This window comes from Martes martes (assembly GCF_963455335.1).
Source record: "Martes martes genome assembly, chromosome: 9".
Classification (NCBI taxonomy): Eukaryota; Metazoa; Chordata; class Mammalia; order Carnivora; family Mustelidae; genus Martes; species Martes martes.
Genome location: NC_137896.1, coordinates 68,111,048 through 68,125,423, shown reverse-complemented (window position 1 = coordinate 68,125,423; position 14,376 = coordinate 68,111,048). Strand labels below are relative to the sequence as shown.

The window sequence follows — 14,376 nt, the reverse complement described above, 5'->3', positions numbered from 1 at the left end:
CCCCCCTGTGCTCGCTCTCTCTCTCTCTCTCTCTCTCAAATAAATAAATAAGATCTTTAAAGAGATAGAAACAGACTTAACAGGAAGCCAGGAATAGAAAAATAAATCTGAACTGGATTTTGCTCTCCAGGACGTTACAGTATATAGTGGAGAAAAAGAACAGACTCAAATAGCTATACTGTAAGGAAAAAAGTGGTCACTAACAAGAAAAATACAGAGAAATTACTTGGGAAGTTGAGAGGACAGAGATTACTTGTGGGGAGGGAGTTGGTGGGACAGAAGGAAGAAGAATTTGGGGCTGAGAACCAAGGAGAGGAAAAGCATCTGAGCGGGGCAGAGTATCCGTCTGCTCCTCTCACAGATGAAATAAGAGAAGCTCCTGGAAGGGACAAATCTCACTCCACCTCACACTCAGTTACCGCAGAGCCTGGGTGAGAATTCAGAACTCCCTACTCCTTGTCCAAAGCATTCACCAGGACCACCCTCTCCTTCCTGTAATTAGAGGACAGGGCCGGCCAGGGATAGCTGCAGAAGGGAGGAGGTGGTGGGGTCGCTGGCCGCTCCCCCAGGTCGAGGCAGAACAGTCTCAGCTGCCGAGACCGGGCGGGCGCGGGAGAGGGGGTGGGCAGAGCGAGGGGCGGGGAGAGGGGCGCGGGCGGCCCTCCAGGGCTGGCCAGGGCAACCCGCCCGCCGCCAGAGCCCGCGCTCAGGCTCGCCTGCCATGGGGCGGCGGTTGCCCGCGCTGCGGCCGCTGCTGGCGCTGCTGTTGCTGCTGCGGCGGGCGCTTCCCGGGGCGCACTGCCCGGAGCCCTGCAGCTGCCCGCCCGACGGGGCCCTGCGCTGCCCCGGCCCGCGGGCCGGCCTCACCGGACTGTGAGTACGCGGCGCCCCGCCCCGGCACCCTCGCTCGCTCCGGGCAACCTCCCTACTCTTTGGCCCCCTTTACCTGGAAACTTGGAGAAAAAGGCTTCGCCCTATCAAATTCCACCTTTTAAAGTGGTGAGAAGGCAAAGTTTGGGGACTGTCTTTGCAAACCAGTGCCACGCCTTGGGTGGGGGCCCTGTCGCTGCACACCCTGCAGCTTCTGGTGGCTCCAGACCCGCAATTTCCCGATTTACCCGGTTGGGGCTGCGGCAAGCGGCGTGGAATTGCCCAGAAGCCACGGAGGGGGGAAGGCCCGCTCCCCTGCAGCTGCTGGAAGGGGACCCGGTTGTGATGCTTCTCAATCAGCAGCTGTCTATGTCTTTGACCCTTGTGCCAGCCAGCTTGGTGAAGGTTACCGTGACCTCCGGCACCCTGAGCTCCTCTAGCCATGTGGTGGCGCACCCTATGGCAAGGGGTGACCTAGTCACTCAACCCGGGATTGCTGGCTGGCCGCCTTTCCCAACCAGTGCCGATGTGGGCCTTAGTAAGTTTACAAGCCACTGCTTTGCCCCTTCCCAGATGCACTTGCATCTCTATCTGGTTGTCTGATCAAGGTGTGCCTTGTGTCACACCTCCCACACACCACCCAGGCCTCCCCTTTACAAAGGTGATTAAAAGAACTGCACACATCAGCAAGCAGGTGGAGGAAGTTGTTTCCTGAAGTGATGGGTTGAAGAGACCAGGGGCCTTTAGTGCTAGTGTATCAGTGTCACCTGGTCTCTCTGATTTAGAAAAAGGTACCACACAAAGGGGCTCCTGGGGGGCTCAGTCAGTTGAGCATCTGCCTTAGGCTCAGGTCATGATCTCAGGACCCTGGGATCCAGCCTTGCATTGGGCTCCCTGTTGGGGGGATGGGGTCTGCTTCTCCCTCTCCCTCTGCCCCTCCCCCCAGCTTGTTCTCTCTCTCTCTCTCTCTAGTGAATAAAATCTTTAACAAAAAAGGAAAAGAAAAATGTACCACACATCATATGATTCTATTTACATGAAATGTCTACATAGAAAGCAGATTAGCAGCTGCCAGGTTGGGGTAAAGGCCCAAGGACTGCAAATGGCCGTGGCTTCTAGGGCTAACAAAAATTACTTATATTCTATTGTAGTGAAGACTGCACAACACCAAAGACATACTAAAAGCCATTGCACTGTACACATTAAATGGGTGAATATTATGGCATAAGAATTATATCTCAATAAAGTTGTTAGAAGAAAAGAAGAAAGACAAGAACTATAAAAGTATCCAAAAGACACTAGGTTGGTGGAGACTGGTGTTATATTCTAACCATTGGCAGTGATGAATTTCCATTCTTGAGGAGGAAAGAGGCAATCCCCCACCATTTCTCTGGGCCCCAGCAGTCTGTCAGGAGTCCACGCCATGAAGGGAATTCCCCCTCTCTCCTGAGGAACTGAGCCTCTCCCCTGAAGAAGTTAGTGGCCTTCATGGGGTGCCTGGGTGGCTCAGTCAGTTAAGCATCCCACTCTTAATATCAGCTCAAGGTATGATCTCAGGGTGGAGAAAGCCAGCCCCACATCGGCTCCAGCACTGGGTGTGAAGCCAGCTTAAGATTCTCTCTGTCTCGGGGCACCTGGATGGCTCAGTGGGTTGAAGCCTCTGCCTTCGGCTCAGGTCATGATCCCAGGGTGCTGGGATCGAGCCCCACATCGGGCTCTCTGCTGAACAGGGAGCCTGCTTCCTCCTCTCTCTCTCTCTCTGCCTGCCTCTCTGCCTACTTGTGATCTGTCTGATAAATAAATAAAATCTTAAAAAAAAAAAAAAAAGATTTTCTCTCTTTCCCTTGACACCTCTGTGGCTCAGTCAGTTAAGTGTCTGCCTTCAGCTCAGGTCATGATCCCAGGGTCCTGGGATTGAGTCCCACATCCGGCTCCCTGCTCAGCGGGAAGTCTGCTGCTCCCCTTGCTTCTGCTCTCTCCCTCTTTCCCTCTTTCTCTTTCTTTCTCTCTCTCTGTCTCTGACAAATACATAAATAAAATCTTTTAAAAAGTGCTCACTTCGGCAGCACATATACTAAAATCTTAAAAAAAAGATTTTCTCTGTCCCTCTGCCCCCTCCCCCCCAAGAGTGCTCTCTTAAAGAAATAAATACATAAATAAATAAAAATAAAGTTAGTGGCCTTCAGAAACTGTTTGCAGTTGAAAGATACAGTTTACAGATTGAGGGGTTTATATTCATTAGTTTCCATTAATTATCTGTCAGCTCAATTACCTGAAGGTGAGGACCATGCTGATAGAATTGGTTTCAATCAATCCACAAATTTATGGAAACTGCCTTCTAAGTCCCAGCCCTTGTCCTTCCCTGACAAACCTCCCATCTTGCTCTTATGAATGATTGTGCCACTAACAGCCTTTCTCACTCCGCCAGCACTTACCATACAGACTTCAAGAAACTGAGGTCCAAAGAGATGGACTAACCTGACCAAGGTCCCCTTTTGCTATTGAGTACCAAAGACTGTTAACTGTGTTTTCATATTTGCTTGTCTTTGTAAGAAAGTTACATTTTCCTAAATTCACACACGCGCGCGCACACACACACGTGCATATATATATATATATATATATATATATATATGCACTATGGAAAATATGCAGGATTGAGAAAAGGTTTTGTTCGTTTTTGTCTTCAAAGAACAGTAAGAGAAGGAAGACGTGGAGGACAGACCGAAGATAGGAGGGCTGGGAGAGAACATATTTGATGGAGCAAGATCTCTGTGAGGGTGGGAGTGTCAGTCTCAGATCACAGGCGAAGGGTTCATCTTAGAGAGGGAGATGCTCCTGAGTCCTGGGGGATGGATAAATGTGTAACTCCGCATTGAGGCAGAAGACAGGAAAAGTGAACAGCTTCATACTGAAGTCCTCTTTCCTTGGCAATGAGTGATGAAATGGGAGACAGTAATTACAAGATAGGGAAAAAATGCTATGTATAACAAATTATCAGGAGCTCATCAGAAGAAAGGTGAAATCATGAATAAGGCACCCAGAAGAAGAGAGAGGTCTTACATGAAGTCATGCACAGGGTCGGACTCTGCAGAAAGAAGGGGAGCACTCTTGTTTCTGGCAGTTGGAGGAGCCAGGTATTACTGCACAGCATTTTAGAATTCATCACTGGCCCCTCAGTAGATGCTAGTTTGTATTTTAATCATCCAGGCCTTGGAAGTCTGCCTTGTAAGACTTCCACCTAAAAGTCCACTATTTGGTTTAAAAAGGGGAAATAAGAGAACATGGATTATAATTGTCATTGACAAGCCCACTGTTTGCAAATTTTGAAAATAGCACTATTCAATCATTCATATCTTTCTACTTCTTCCATGTTTTATTAAAAACTTAAATATTTAAAATCAAAAATGTGATACAAAGAAGAGCCTCCCACATGTTCATTCATTCTAATTGGGGGGGAGGGAAATAAAAGGAAAAAATGATTTAAAACATTTCCTTTTCCTTTTCTTATTAGTCTCAGACATCTGGAAGGAAAGGGAAAAATTTTTTTTCACCTTGCCCATGGTTATATTAAGATCTTTGTCTCTATGACAACAGAAAGGTTGATCTTCTTGATATGGAAACAGCTTCTGAAAAATCTGTTAGTTAGAAAATGCTAATAATAATAATGGCAATTTATTTTTTGCATGTCGTGCCTACTGAACAGACATTAAACCTTAAACTTTATTATAAGAAATAATCCAAAGACTTTGGAAGGATAAAATGTGCTGTATCTAGCAATCTAATATTACAAGAAGATGTTAGTCTCCTGACATCTTTCTGAATGTTTCTCCTTCTCGTAGCTTCAGTGAAAATCAGGGTCCAGAACAGTGTTCAGTGCTGTAGAGGGATGTACAGGTAGAGGGCTCGGTCCCAGTCCTTGAGGAGCCCACAATCTAGATAGAAACACACGCAAGAGAGTTATGTGGTCAGAGAGAGAGGTAACAAGGGTCTAGGAATTCAGAGAACAAAGCAATTACTATGGACTGAAATCTCCAAAGAAAGGCTTCACAGATGAAGGATTGTGGGGCTGAACCTTGAAGGAGAGAAAGGAAGAAGAGTCCCAGTGGAAGAACCACAGGTTAGACTAGATTCAGATTCCTTGCTGAGAAGCAAAGAATAAAGTTGAATGGATTCGAGCTTTTTAAGCTTCTCCTAGGCCCTTTGGGGAATTTTTTTTTTTTTTTTTTTTTTTTTTTTAGATTTTATTTTGACAGATCACAAGTAGGCAGAGAGGCAGGCAGAGAGAGAAGGGAGGAAGCAGGCTCCCTGCTGAGCAGAGAGCCCGATGCGGGGCTCGATCCCAGGACGCTGGGATCATGACCTGAGCCGATGGCAGCGGCTTTAACCCACTGAGCCACCCAGGCGCCCTGGGGAATTTTTTTTAAAGGAAAATACAAAATCATCAGAAATACTCGCTTACATTATCCAGAGCATTGTGCAAAAAGAAAAAAAAAATCGCAATATATAGTCCTTAACTAATAAATATTCAATCAGTCATTCTTGAACAACTGATTACAAAGTCATTAAGTAAAAATCATGACTTGGAGTCACGTCCCCTTGAAGCTTTCCCCAACATCTCCTCCCTCCCACCCTCCCATACAAGCATCCTTTGATACTCTGTACTTACCTATATCTTTGCACATATCCTGCCATAATGTAAGCTTTTATTCAAAATAAGCCTCTTCTGGGAGATCAGCATTTCCCAACTTCAGCATAACTGACATTTGGAGCCAAACAATCATTTGTGAGGGAGGGCTGTTTTGTACACTATAGGATGTTTAGCAGATTCCCTGGCCTCCACCCACTAGATGCCAGTAGCGCTGCCCTCCCGAATTATGACAAACCAAAATGGCTCTAGACATTTGCCCAAATGTCCCATGGGAGGCAAGATTCACCCCTACCTCTGGTTTTGAATCACTGTGCTAAAATGAGAACCACAACCACTTGAAGAGATTCTAGTCAACTTAAGAATCCCAGAATTTTATGGGTATTATGATTCACATTCAGCACATATTCATGTGTTTCTTTAACTACTGTGATTATCAAACTGAGTAGACAGCTGAATAGGAACAATGAACCAACGCACACACACACAAAAATGTATATTAGTTAGCATGTACTGCATCTCAATGTCATTTTAAAAATCTCCATCATAAAGGACGGGGAGGTGAGGAGGTGATATGGGTAGTGGAGGGAGTTCTATGTTATATCAATGCCTAGTTTCCAGATTTTGCAGACCCCCCTCCCCAGTCTGTCCTTTGAACGGGCATAGTAAATGTATCCGCTTCAAAGAAGCAAAACTAGAAGCTTACCCATATGAGTATATCCCATCCAAATTGCTTTGATTTTTGTTCTTTGTTTATTTTAACTCACTTATTAGAGAAAAATCAGTCTTCAACCCAGGATCCATTAAAACCAAACAAAGCAATCCCCTAGGAGCCCAGATTAAGACCAATGGGTTCCCAGTCAAGGGTACAATGTAAGAGTTTACAGAACATGGAGAAGCCTAACAAGTTCTTGCAAGTACAACAGCTTGGCCCTGCCCTCAGCTTCCATGCAGCTGGGCCTGACCAAAAAAAATAAATAAAATTTAAAAACTCAATTCATAAAGCTCACGTCTCAGCTCCCAACACCACCACTCCCACACACCCAACAAAAGCAAAGGCCCAAAGTAGAGGTTATCTTGAACCTCAGTTCTGACTCAAGTCTCCCAATGACACCTTCAAGGCAATTCTTAAACCTGGCTGTGCCTATGAACAGACTCCTTGGGGGAAACTTTGCAAGGACCAAATTTTATTAGTTTAAAAATCATCCTTCTGGGAACAGTAAACGATGACCCCTAGCAGGATACTAAAAAAGCAAGCAACAGAGTTCCCCAAATCTCAGTGCAAGTGTAGAGCCAAAAATGGTTCATACACCAATTCCTTTGGCATCAGACCCAGCATCCTCCTTGGAGAGCAATAATTCCTTGTGTTTTCTCCTGCCCTATTCTTTTTTATTTCAAAAGCAGTAAGTCAGATTAATTCAGGGCTCCAGTTCTGCTCCTTCACCCCCTCTATCTTCTTCCCAAGCCTCTCAGTTTGGCTTCTTTTCATGTCTTGAAATGAGGCACAAAAGCTTTTCTTCCAAAATGTAATCTGCCAGAGTGGCTGCACCAGACGGTGTCTTGGCCATGGGTAACTATAATCTTACCCATGGAACTTTAAAGTCAGGTGAATAGTGGTGGTAGAGAGACCCTGCTGCTCACTTCCAGACCAAAGGGGGCTGGCTCCATGGAAGCATATGTATTCTGTTCTGGCAGCTCCCCTTGGCGTGTGAAAAATCTTATTTAATGCAGATTTTAGCAAATTTCTCACCAGCTATTTTTTTAAAGAGGATAATTAAAATAATCCCACCCACCAGGCAGGTGGGCTTTCTGACTTGGTGGGCAGCTTCTAACAGCTTCTCTCTATGGGCTTCATTTCCCCCCAGCTTCTGCCTCACAGGGAGAGGACACCCCCTCCCAGTCAGCAAATAGCTCACAGCTGCGCTCTGTGTGGTCCTGAACAACAGCTCCTTAATGCCACCTGAACCAAACCCAGAAAAGTCCAATTTATAAGTAAAACTCGGCTTTCAGAATGAAGGGGGTCCCCCCCCCCCACTGCTATGACATTTGTCCTTGACTCTGATGAAATGAGGTGGCTCCTGGGTTCCTAATTCTACCTCGGGAGCAGCAGCAGACAGGATTTCTGAGCCCACAGGGGTAGGGCTGATCTGGTATGACAAGGTAGGGTCCACTGCAGCCTTCCGATTATCTGAACTGATCAACAGGATAAAGACCAGGCAGACCGGAGTTCTAGCATGAGGTCTCCTTCCCTTAATTTGCACCGTGGGTTCAGGCTAGCGATAAAACCTCTGTGCTGTCTATAAAAGGGGTGGGATGGTTCCTGCCCCTGAGCGGGGCTGACTGTGGTGAAGAAAAATGAGCTGGCAGAGCCAAAATTACCGGGAAATAAAGGTTCCACCTAACTACAATGTGTGATTGTAACGATTTGATGGTACAGAGAAGACTACAAACCCACAGCTGGTGAATGAGGTTGAACAGAAAATACTTTTCCTCCAAGGGGCAAGCCTGGTGGAATAGTTTTGTCACTGGGAGGTGTTAATTAGAGAAAATGACCCCCGAGGTCTTCTCAACCTGGAAGGTGAATAAGTTAGAATCTCAAAATAGCAGAGCTCATTATTGCCTGGAGTCTGATATGGAGTCTTCTCAGCCCAGGCTGAGCTGCCTTTGAAACATGCCTCCTAACACCTGATTAGAGGCTGTTTTCTACTGTAAAACCGGATAAGTCCTGTGTATCCGGCTAGAGCATCTGACCTATTCTGCGTCCTTTCTTTTCTCCATTCCCCATCCCAAGGCTCCGGCTGACACACAGAAGACCTGTTGACCGTCTGGGAATTACATACTGAGGTGTATAAGACAACATGCAGAATCCATAGACACTGCCCCTGCCCTCCAAGAGCTTCCAGTCTTCAGCCACAGGAGAGAGAGGTCTAGTTTTCAGATGATTGCAGAGAAGTGCAGGAGGTGAGGAAGCTTATAAACCACGTCTGGTAGGAGTTCAGAATAGGGGGTCATTGCTTCTAGTCTGAGTAAGGAAGAAACTTCAGTGGAGGCATGGCTCGAGCTGTAGATCTCAGAGTCTCTTTCTCCATGGGGACAGCCAGACTAGCGCGGCTATCCCAGAAGCTTGGTCCTGCTCTCTGACACGGGCTTAGAGAAGCCACCGGCAAATCACTATTCAGAGCCCTCTGCTCTCTCACTGACCACAAGCACACCCCCCCCCTGCTATGGGTCCTCAATGGAATGGAGGCTTACTTCCCCCAGGAAACGGAAGCAGAGCTCTGGTTAAGGCTTTTCTTATTTGTAAGCACCGGAAATCAGCTCTGACCAACTGAATCATCAGAGGTTAACCGGACAGAAGAATAAGGAGGAAGGCAGAAGGATATGCAGGATCCCAAGAGCATTTGGCGTTTTAGCAGCAAGAGGTCAGTTCCCATTCCTCTAGATTCTTTACAATGAGTCAATTCTTTACAATTCTTTATAATTTTACTACAATTTTTTACAATCTTTACTACAATTCTTTATAATGAGTCAGCTCCACGGTCCTCAGCACAAGTTTGAAATTCCCAAGAGAGAGAATCTGCCTGGGCAAGAGCAAAGGAGCAACAGTCAACGAGATGCTCCACCCAGACGCAACCAGCAATGAGGTGCTTCTACAGAAGGGGCATTTTTGAGCAAGATAACGACACAAATTGGGATCCACCAGAGCTGAGGAGCTGGTGAAGAGTGAAGGCACTCATGCCAGTAATTTCAGGAGCTTCATTATTATTTTTTTTTGAGATTTTATTTATTTATTTGAGAAGGAGAGAGAGAGAGAGAGAGAGAGAGAGCATGAGCAGGGTGAGGGCAGAGGGAGAAGCAGACTCCCTGCTGAGCAGGGAGTTGGACGCAGGACTCCATCCCAGGACCCTGGGATCATGACCTGACCCGAAGGCAGATGCTTAACTGCCTGAGCCTTATTTCAGGCACTTTAAATCTATCCTCAAATTAATTAAAAGTATGTGGTATATCAGTTGCAACCAGCTTTTACAGGCTTATTAAAAAAAAAAAAAGAAAAAAGAAAAGTTTGTAAGTGTCTGTAACAGGAGCCTGTAACGAAAGAGTTTCCTGAAGCATACCTTCAGTGTCACTGTCCTGACAACATAATATTCTCGGCTTCTAAAAAATACTTTTGAGAAATGATTACAGATGATGCAGACATTCCCTGGGGAGAATTCAACATGTAATTTTATTTACCAGAGTTATTCTTGTCATGTTATATTATTGCTAGAAGAATTCAGTTTAAGGGGTAAAGATTGGGTTATTTGGCTTTGTGTCTGTAGAAAACTTTAAATGGGTTTTGAGGTAAGGGCTTAGATGTGTTTACCATTCTCCTCGGAGGCTTTATATCTTTAATTTAGTTGTTGCACAAATGACTTGGAAAATCTATTATCCAGGGAATCTTCTTGAAAATTTTGGTTCACACTATAATTCATAAGCTCCTCACAGCTTCTTGGGTGCTCCAGAAAGTCTGTCTTGGAGGAGTCACCCAAATTACACTTTGCCATGGGAGGGTTCCAACTGACTGAACTTTTTAAAATCAGTGAGCAAATCAGAGCTCTGCAGAGTGGTTCTCTAGGGTTGTAACATTTAATGGAAAATTGTTCTTTATCATTTTTTAAAAGGGCTGTCAGGTGACACCTGTAATAGATACCTGATCCCGAAAGAAAGATACCAAGTGGGAATATTTACCCTCCCTCTCAGTTTCCTATCTATAATCAGCTGAGAGTTGAGTCAGGGAAAAGTCACAGATGTTTTATAGATTAAAGGGTGACCCATGACAAATAGAAGAGTCCGTTCCAATGTACTGAACCCACCAGCCCCTTACCCCCACTAATCCCCTACCCTTGACAAGGAAGTTAGAGTTGTCACTAGAAGTCACTGCATTAGCTTGAATCCTTTGCAGTAAGCAGCTGTGGATTAGAAGTACTCACTGTGCTCTTATCTTGTGCTAGATGCTATATTAGTACTATATAAACGGTCCCTTATTTAATCTCAAAAATCGCTGGGGTAGTTAGTATCATCATTATCTTATGAGTGAAGCTGTGATTTGAATGCAAGAGGTCTGGCTCCAGAGTCCATAGTCTTCACTGCCCCACAAGGCTGCTTCCAGAGAGAAAGCACATGCCATTGGTAATGACGGCATATTCTGGAAAGTACAGAGCCTCTGACAGAGACCTTTAACCAAGGGTAGAAGCTGACCAGCAGAGAAGGGTGGATGTGCCAGATGGTGGAGACAGTGTGAATGAAGGCAGAAAAGGGAGAGGCAAGTTCAGGAACCACAATAGGGTGATTTGTCCACGGTGGCAGTGTCCAGCAAAAATGTAACGTCAGTCACAGGTGTGATCTTCATTTTCTAATAGCCAAGTTTAAAGAGCTTTTAAAAAGTGAAATCAATTTCAGTGAAATAGTTCATTTAATCTCCGTGTATAAAATATTATCATTTTAACATGTAATCAGTACAAAAGCTATTCATGAGATACTTTATAATCTTTTTCTTGCCGAGTCTTCAACAGCTAGTGTATGTGGTACACTTTCAGTGCATCTCAATTCAGATCTGCTGTGTTTCAAGGGCTCAATGGACACGTGTGGCTGGTGGCTGCCTGACTGGACAGCGCAAGTTGAGTGTGTGGGTTATGTGAAAGAAACAGTGGGTGACAGGACCAGCAAATGAAGTTTAAACCTTTATTTGAAGGGCCTGAATACAGGGCTGAGACATGTGTAGATAGTAGGCAGGCCAAGAGAAGATAACTGAGTATGATAGTAACATGGTGGGAGTTACCAGGAAAATTAATCTAGACCTGTTAGGGGAAACCAGGTCAGGGACTAGTCAGAGTGGAGAAAGGAATGCCCAAGAAATTTGGCAGTGGGAAAGGAATACAGGAGCTGGAAGCAAGAAACCCTTGTGAAGGCAGGGTCCCGCAGAGAATGGGTGTTCAGTGGTGGAACAGAGGAAACATTCATATGGGGTACCTGGTAAATTCTCAAATAATAGTACAGAGAGGGGAAAAAAAAACTGAGATATCATTCTTGCTGAGGAGGGTGGGAGAAAGAAAGACAACCCACTCTGGTAGTCTCATAGAGGAAGAGGAATTTAAGCAGCATCTTTGAAGTTGAAGACTGTGAGCACATGCCCTCCAGAAGCTGATGGTTCTGTCAGAAGGCTGTGTTTTCACCGGAGAAGCAGAGGATTGTTTAGCAGAGTCTATCAACAAAACCCCTAGAGGAACAGCACTGGTGTGCTTTGATTAGTGAAGGACACAGCACTGGACCAGGAACAAAGTGACCTATGTTCTAGTCCAGATCTGCCACAGAATTGCCACATGGTTTCAGGGAAATCATTTTGCTTTTCCTAGCTGAAGATTCTTTGTCTATAAAGTGAGGGGTTGGACCAAATCACTGGCCAGCAGTCCTTTCTTCTGATTCCTTGAGCCTAATACAGTAAGTGTTTAAAGGAGTGGTCAGTGAAAACCACCTCGATGTATTTTTAAGGAACATTCCAAATTTCCAGATGTAAAACTGAACAAATTGCTTGTCCATCTATACTGACTTCATATTTCAGGTAATATTGACATCTCAGCTCCCTGTAGGTAAATGTTGAAGACAAGAGGCCAATAAATGAAGACATACCCAGTAATGAAGTTACCAAGTGGATCGATACATTTGAAAACTCAATGATTTAAAATCATTTAGAAAGGGGGAAGCCACTTTTATTTCATTCCAAGATGAAAGCAAGTTTATTATAATTACCGAGCAGCTTTGAAAAGAACACAGACATTCTTAAGTCTCTGTTGAATTTAGATCAAGGTCTTATGTAATAAATACAAAAACATTAACATTCTTTTAAATAAGGTAATGCTTCCACCTCCTATTACTATGAGTTCATTAGGGAAAAAGCTTTGAGCATCTCCGATTTCTTTTTTCCTCCTTCTGATTTGGTAGCATTTTAAAATTCAGGGTCTATAGCTCTAGCAATAAACTAATTGTCTGCGAAAGATGGATGGATGTTTGTAGCTTTCGTAAATCGATAATATAGATGGCTTTTCTAAATAATTAGAAGGAAGTGAATAAAAATATTTCATTTCTGCTATGCTGGGCAGAAGGACAGGTAAAGGCTCTGACAGGATACCTAGGACTCCACTCAGTCTTTGGGGACTCGGTTTGGTGCAAGACTTTTTCCCAGGCTCTCGCCTTCCTCTGGCCCTGCTTAGCTCCCAGGCTTCAGAAGGTGGTCCTACCTTGGAAACCCTGATGCAATCCAAGCTTTTAAAGACCAAGGGGAGGAGGGGAACCTACAGTTGTCATTGACTTCATGTGAAATCTGTCTTTAAAAGGAGAGAACGCATCCATTGGAACTGTATTTTCCATTCGCCTAGGGAGTTTGCTATTTAAAGGAAGTGTCCTTGGAATTCTTTTGTAGGACAAAGAGCCCTTTGATAATGCAAATGAATCCCAACTGAAAGGGTTTTATAAGTAAATCCCGGATTTCACTGAGGGGGGACACAGTCCTCCTGACTCTGAAATTCATCAGCTAACATTATTTTGAGGGTTCCTTAACAAGCCAGTGAGCTGGACAAACTGGTTCCTTCCAAGGTCATCTGTGTTATTAAACCTTGAAGAAAAAAGTAAGAAGGGTTCAAGCCCTACCTCATGAGTATTCAGGAGACATTAGGAGCAATTAAGGAGGACCTGATAATATGGCATCCTTTTCAGGATGATCGAGTTTGTGTAAATGCTATTTGCTTATCTGTCCCCTGGTGCTGAGTTGTGACACAAAATGCACTGGTGGCTTGGCAATTGGAGTTGGCTGGGAAGGTGTCCAGGTCAAAGAGTGCATGGGAAGGAGCTCTGAAGGTGGGATGGCTCTTCTGACTAGTCCGACCTTGAGGCAAAGGGATCAGGCCCTCACCCTGCATTGACCAGTCATCGGATGCATGCTGCCCAGGAGAGAAGAGGTGGTCTTGGATGAGGCGGAAATCTTAGGCTGAGGGTAATTCCAGGGGAACAACTCTTTAGGAGCTTCCTCTGTCCCCCTTCCCAGCCTCTGGGGGAATGAGTGCCTCAGTCCTGAAGGGTGATTTTGGCAGCCAACCACAGCATCCTCTCTAGGAACTAACCCAACTGTACCGGGTTGCCCCACAAAGAGTCTCTGTCTATGCCAGGGGCCCAGATTGAAAGTCAGAACCCAGCAATGAGAGCTACAAGGATGAACCTAACCAGATAGCAGGTAGGAACTGTTCCAGGTCAGTAGTGTTTTTTTAAGAAGCAGAGACATAGGGATCAGGATATGGTGAATGAGGAGAAGGGTGAGAGGGGCTCCACTCCTAGGTGGACTCTGGGGAGACCAGGCAGGCTACAGGATAAGGATTCAAGGCAAAAACAAGCACCAACATGGTGTCAGGGGAAGCAAGTATAATTCAAGACATTGCAGGTGTACTCCTGCCTTCCAAATATTTTTAAGTTTAGTGTAAACAATGCAGCAAGACATAGGACTCCACCAGAGTCATGACCAATCACAGGATGCCAGAACTAGAGTGAGTGCTTAGTTTCAATCTACATCAACTTTAGCCCATAACTGGAAAGGCTGGGGACTTCCAGACAGGATTTATGAATAAATGGAATTTGATGAAATTAAGGCAGACTCTGTCGTCCTATCTAAGTATTTGTTTCAACATCTGTAGCACAGGCACTTGGGCAAAGTGGGATTTGGCTCTAATTCAAGTGTCACCCATGTTGTACCATCCATTCATTTAAAAATCAAAGTGTCATATAGGAAGAAGGAAAGGAAAGGAAAGGAAAGGAAAGGAAAGGAAAGGAAAGGA

At 44.9% G+C, this 14,376-nt stretch overlaps 1 protein-coding gene across 1 annotated transcript in view; it reads left to right on the top strand.

Moving 5' to 3' along the window:
* Positions 1-721: 721 nt before the first annotated feature.
* LHCGR (luteinizing hormone/choriogonadotropin receptor) overlaps positions 722-14,376 on the top strand; it is a gene marked incomplete at both ends in the record, with an annotated part of 52,888 nt that continues 39,233 nt past the window's right edge. Inside the window, one exon of the mRNA XM_080814384.1 lies at positions 722-873. Within this exon, the coding sequence (XP_080670510.1) occupies positions 722-873 (152 nt within the window). The remainder of the gene's footprint in view (positions 874-14,376) is intronic.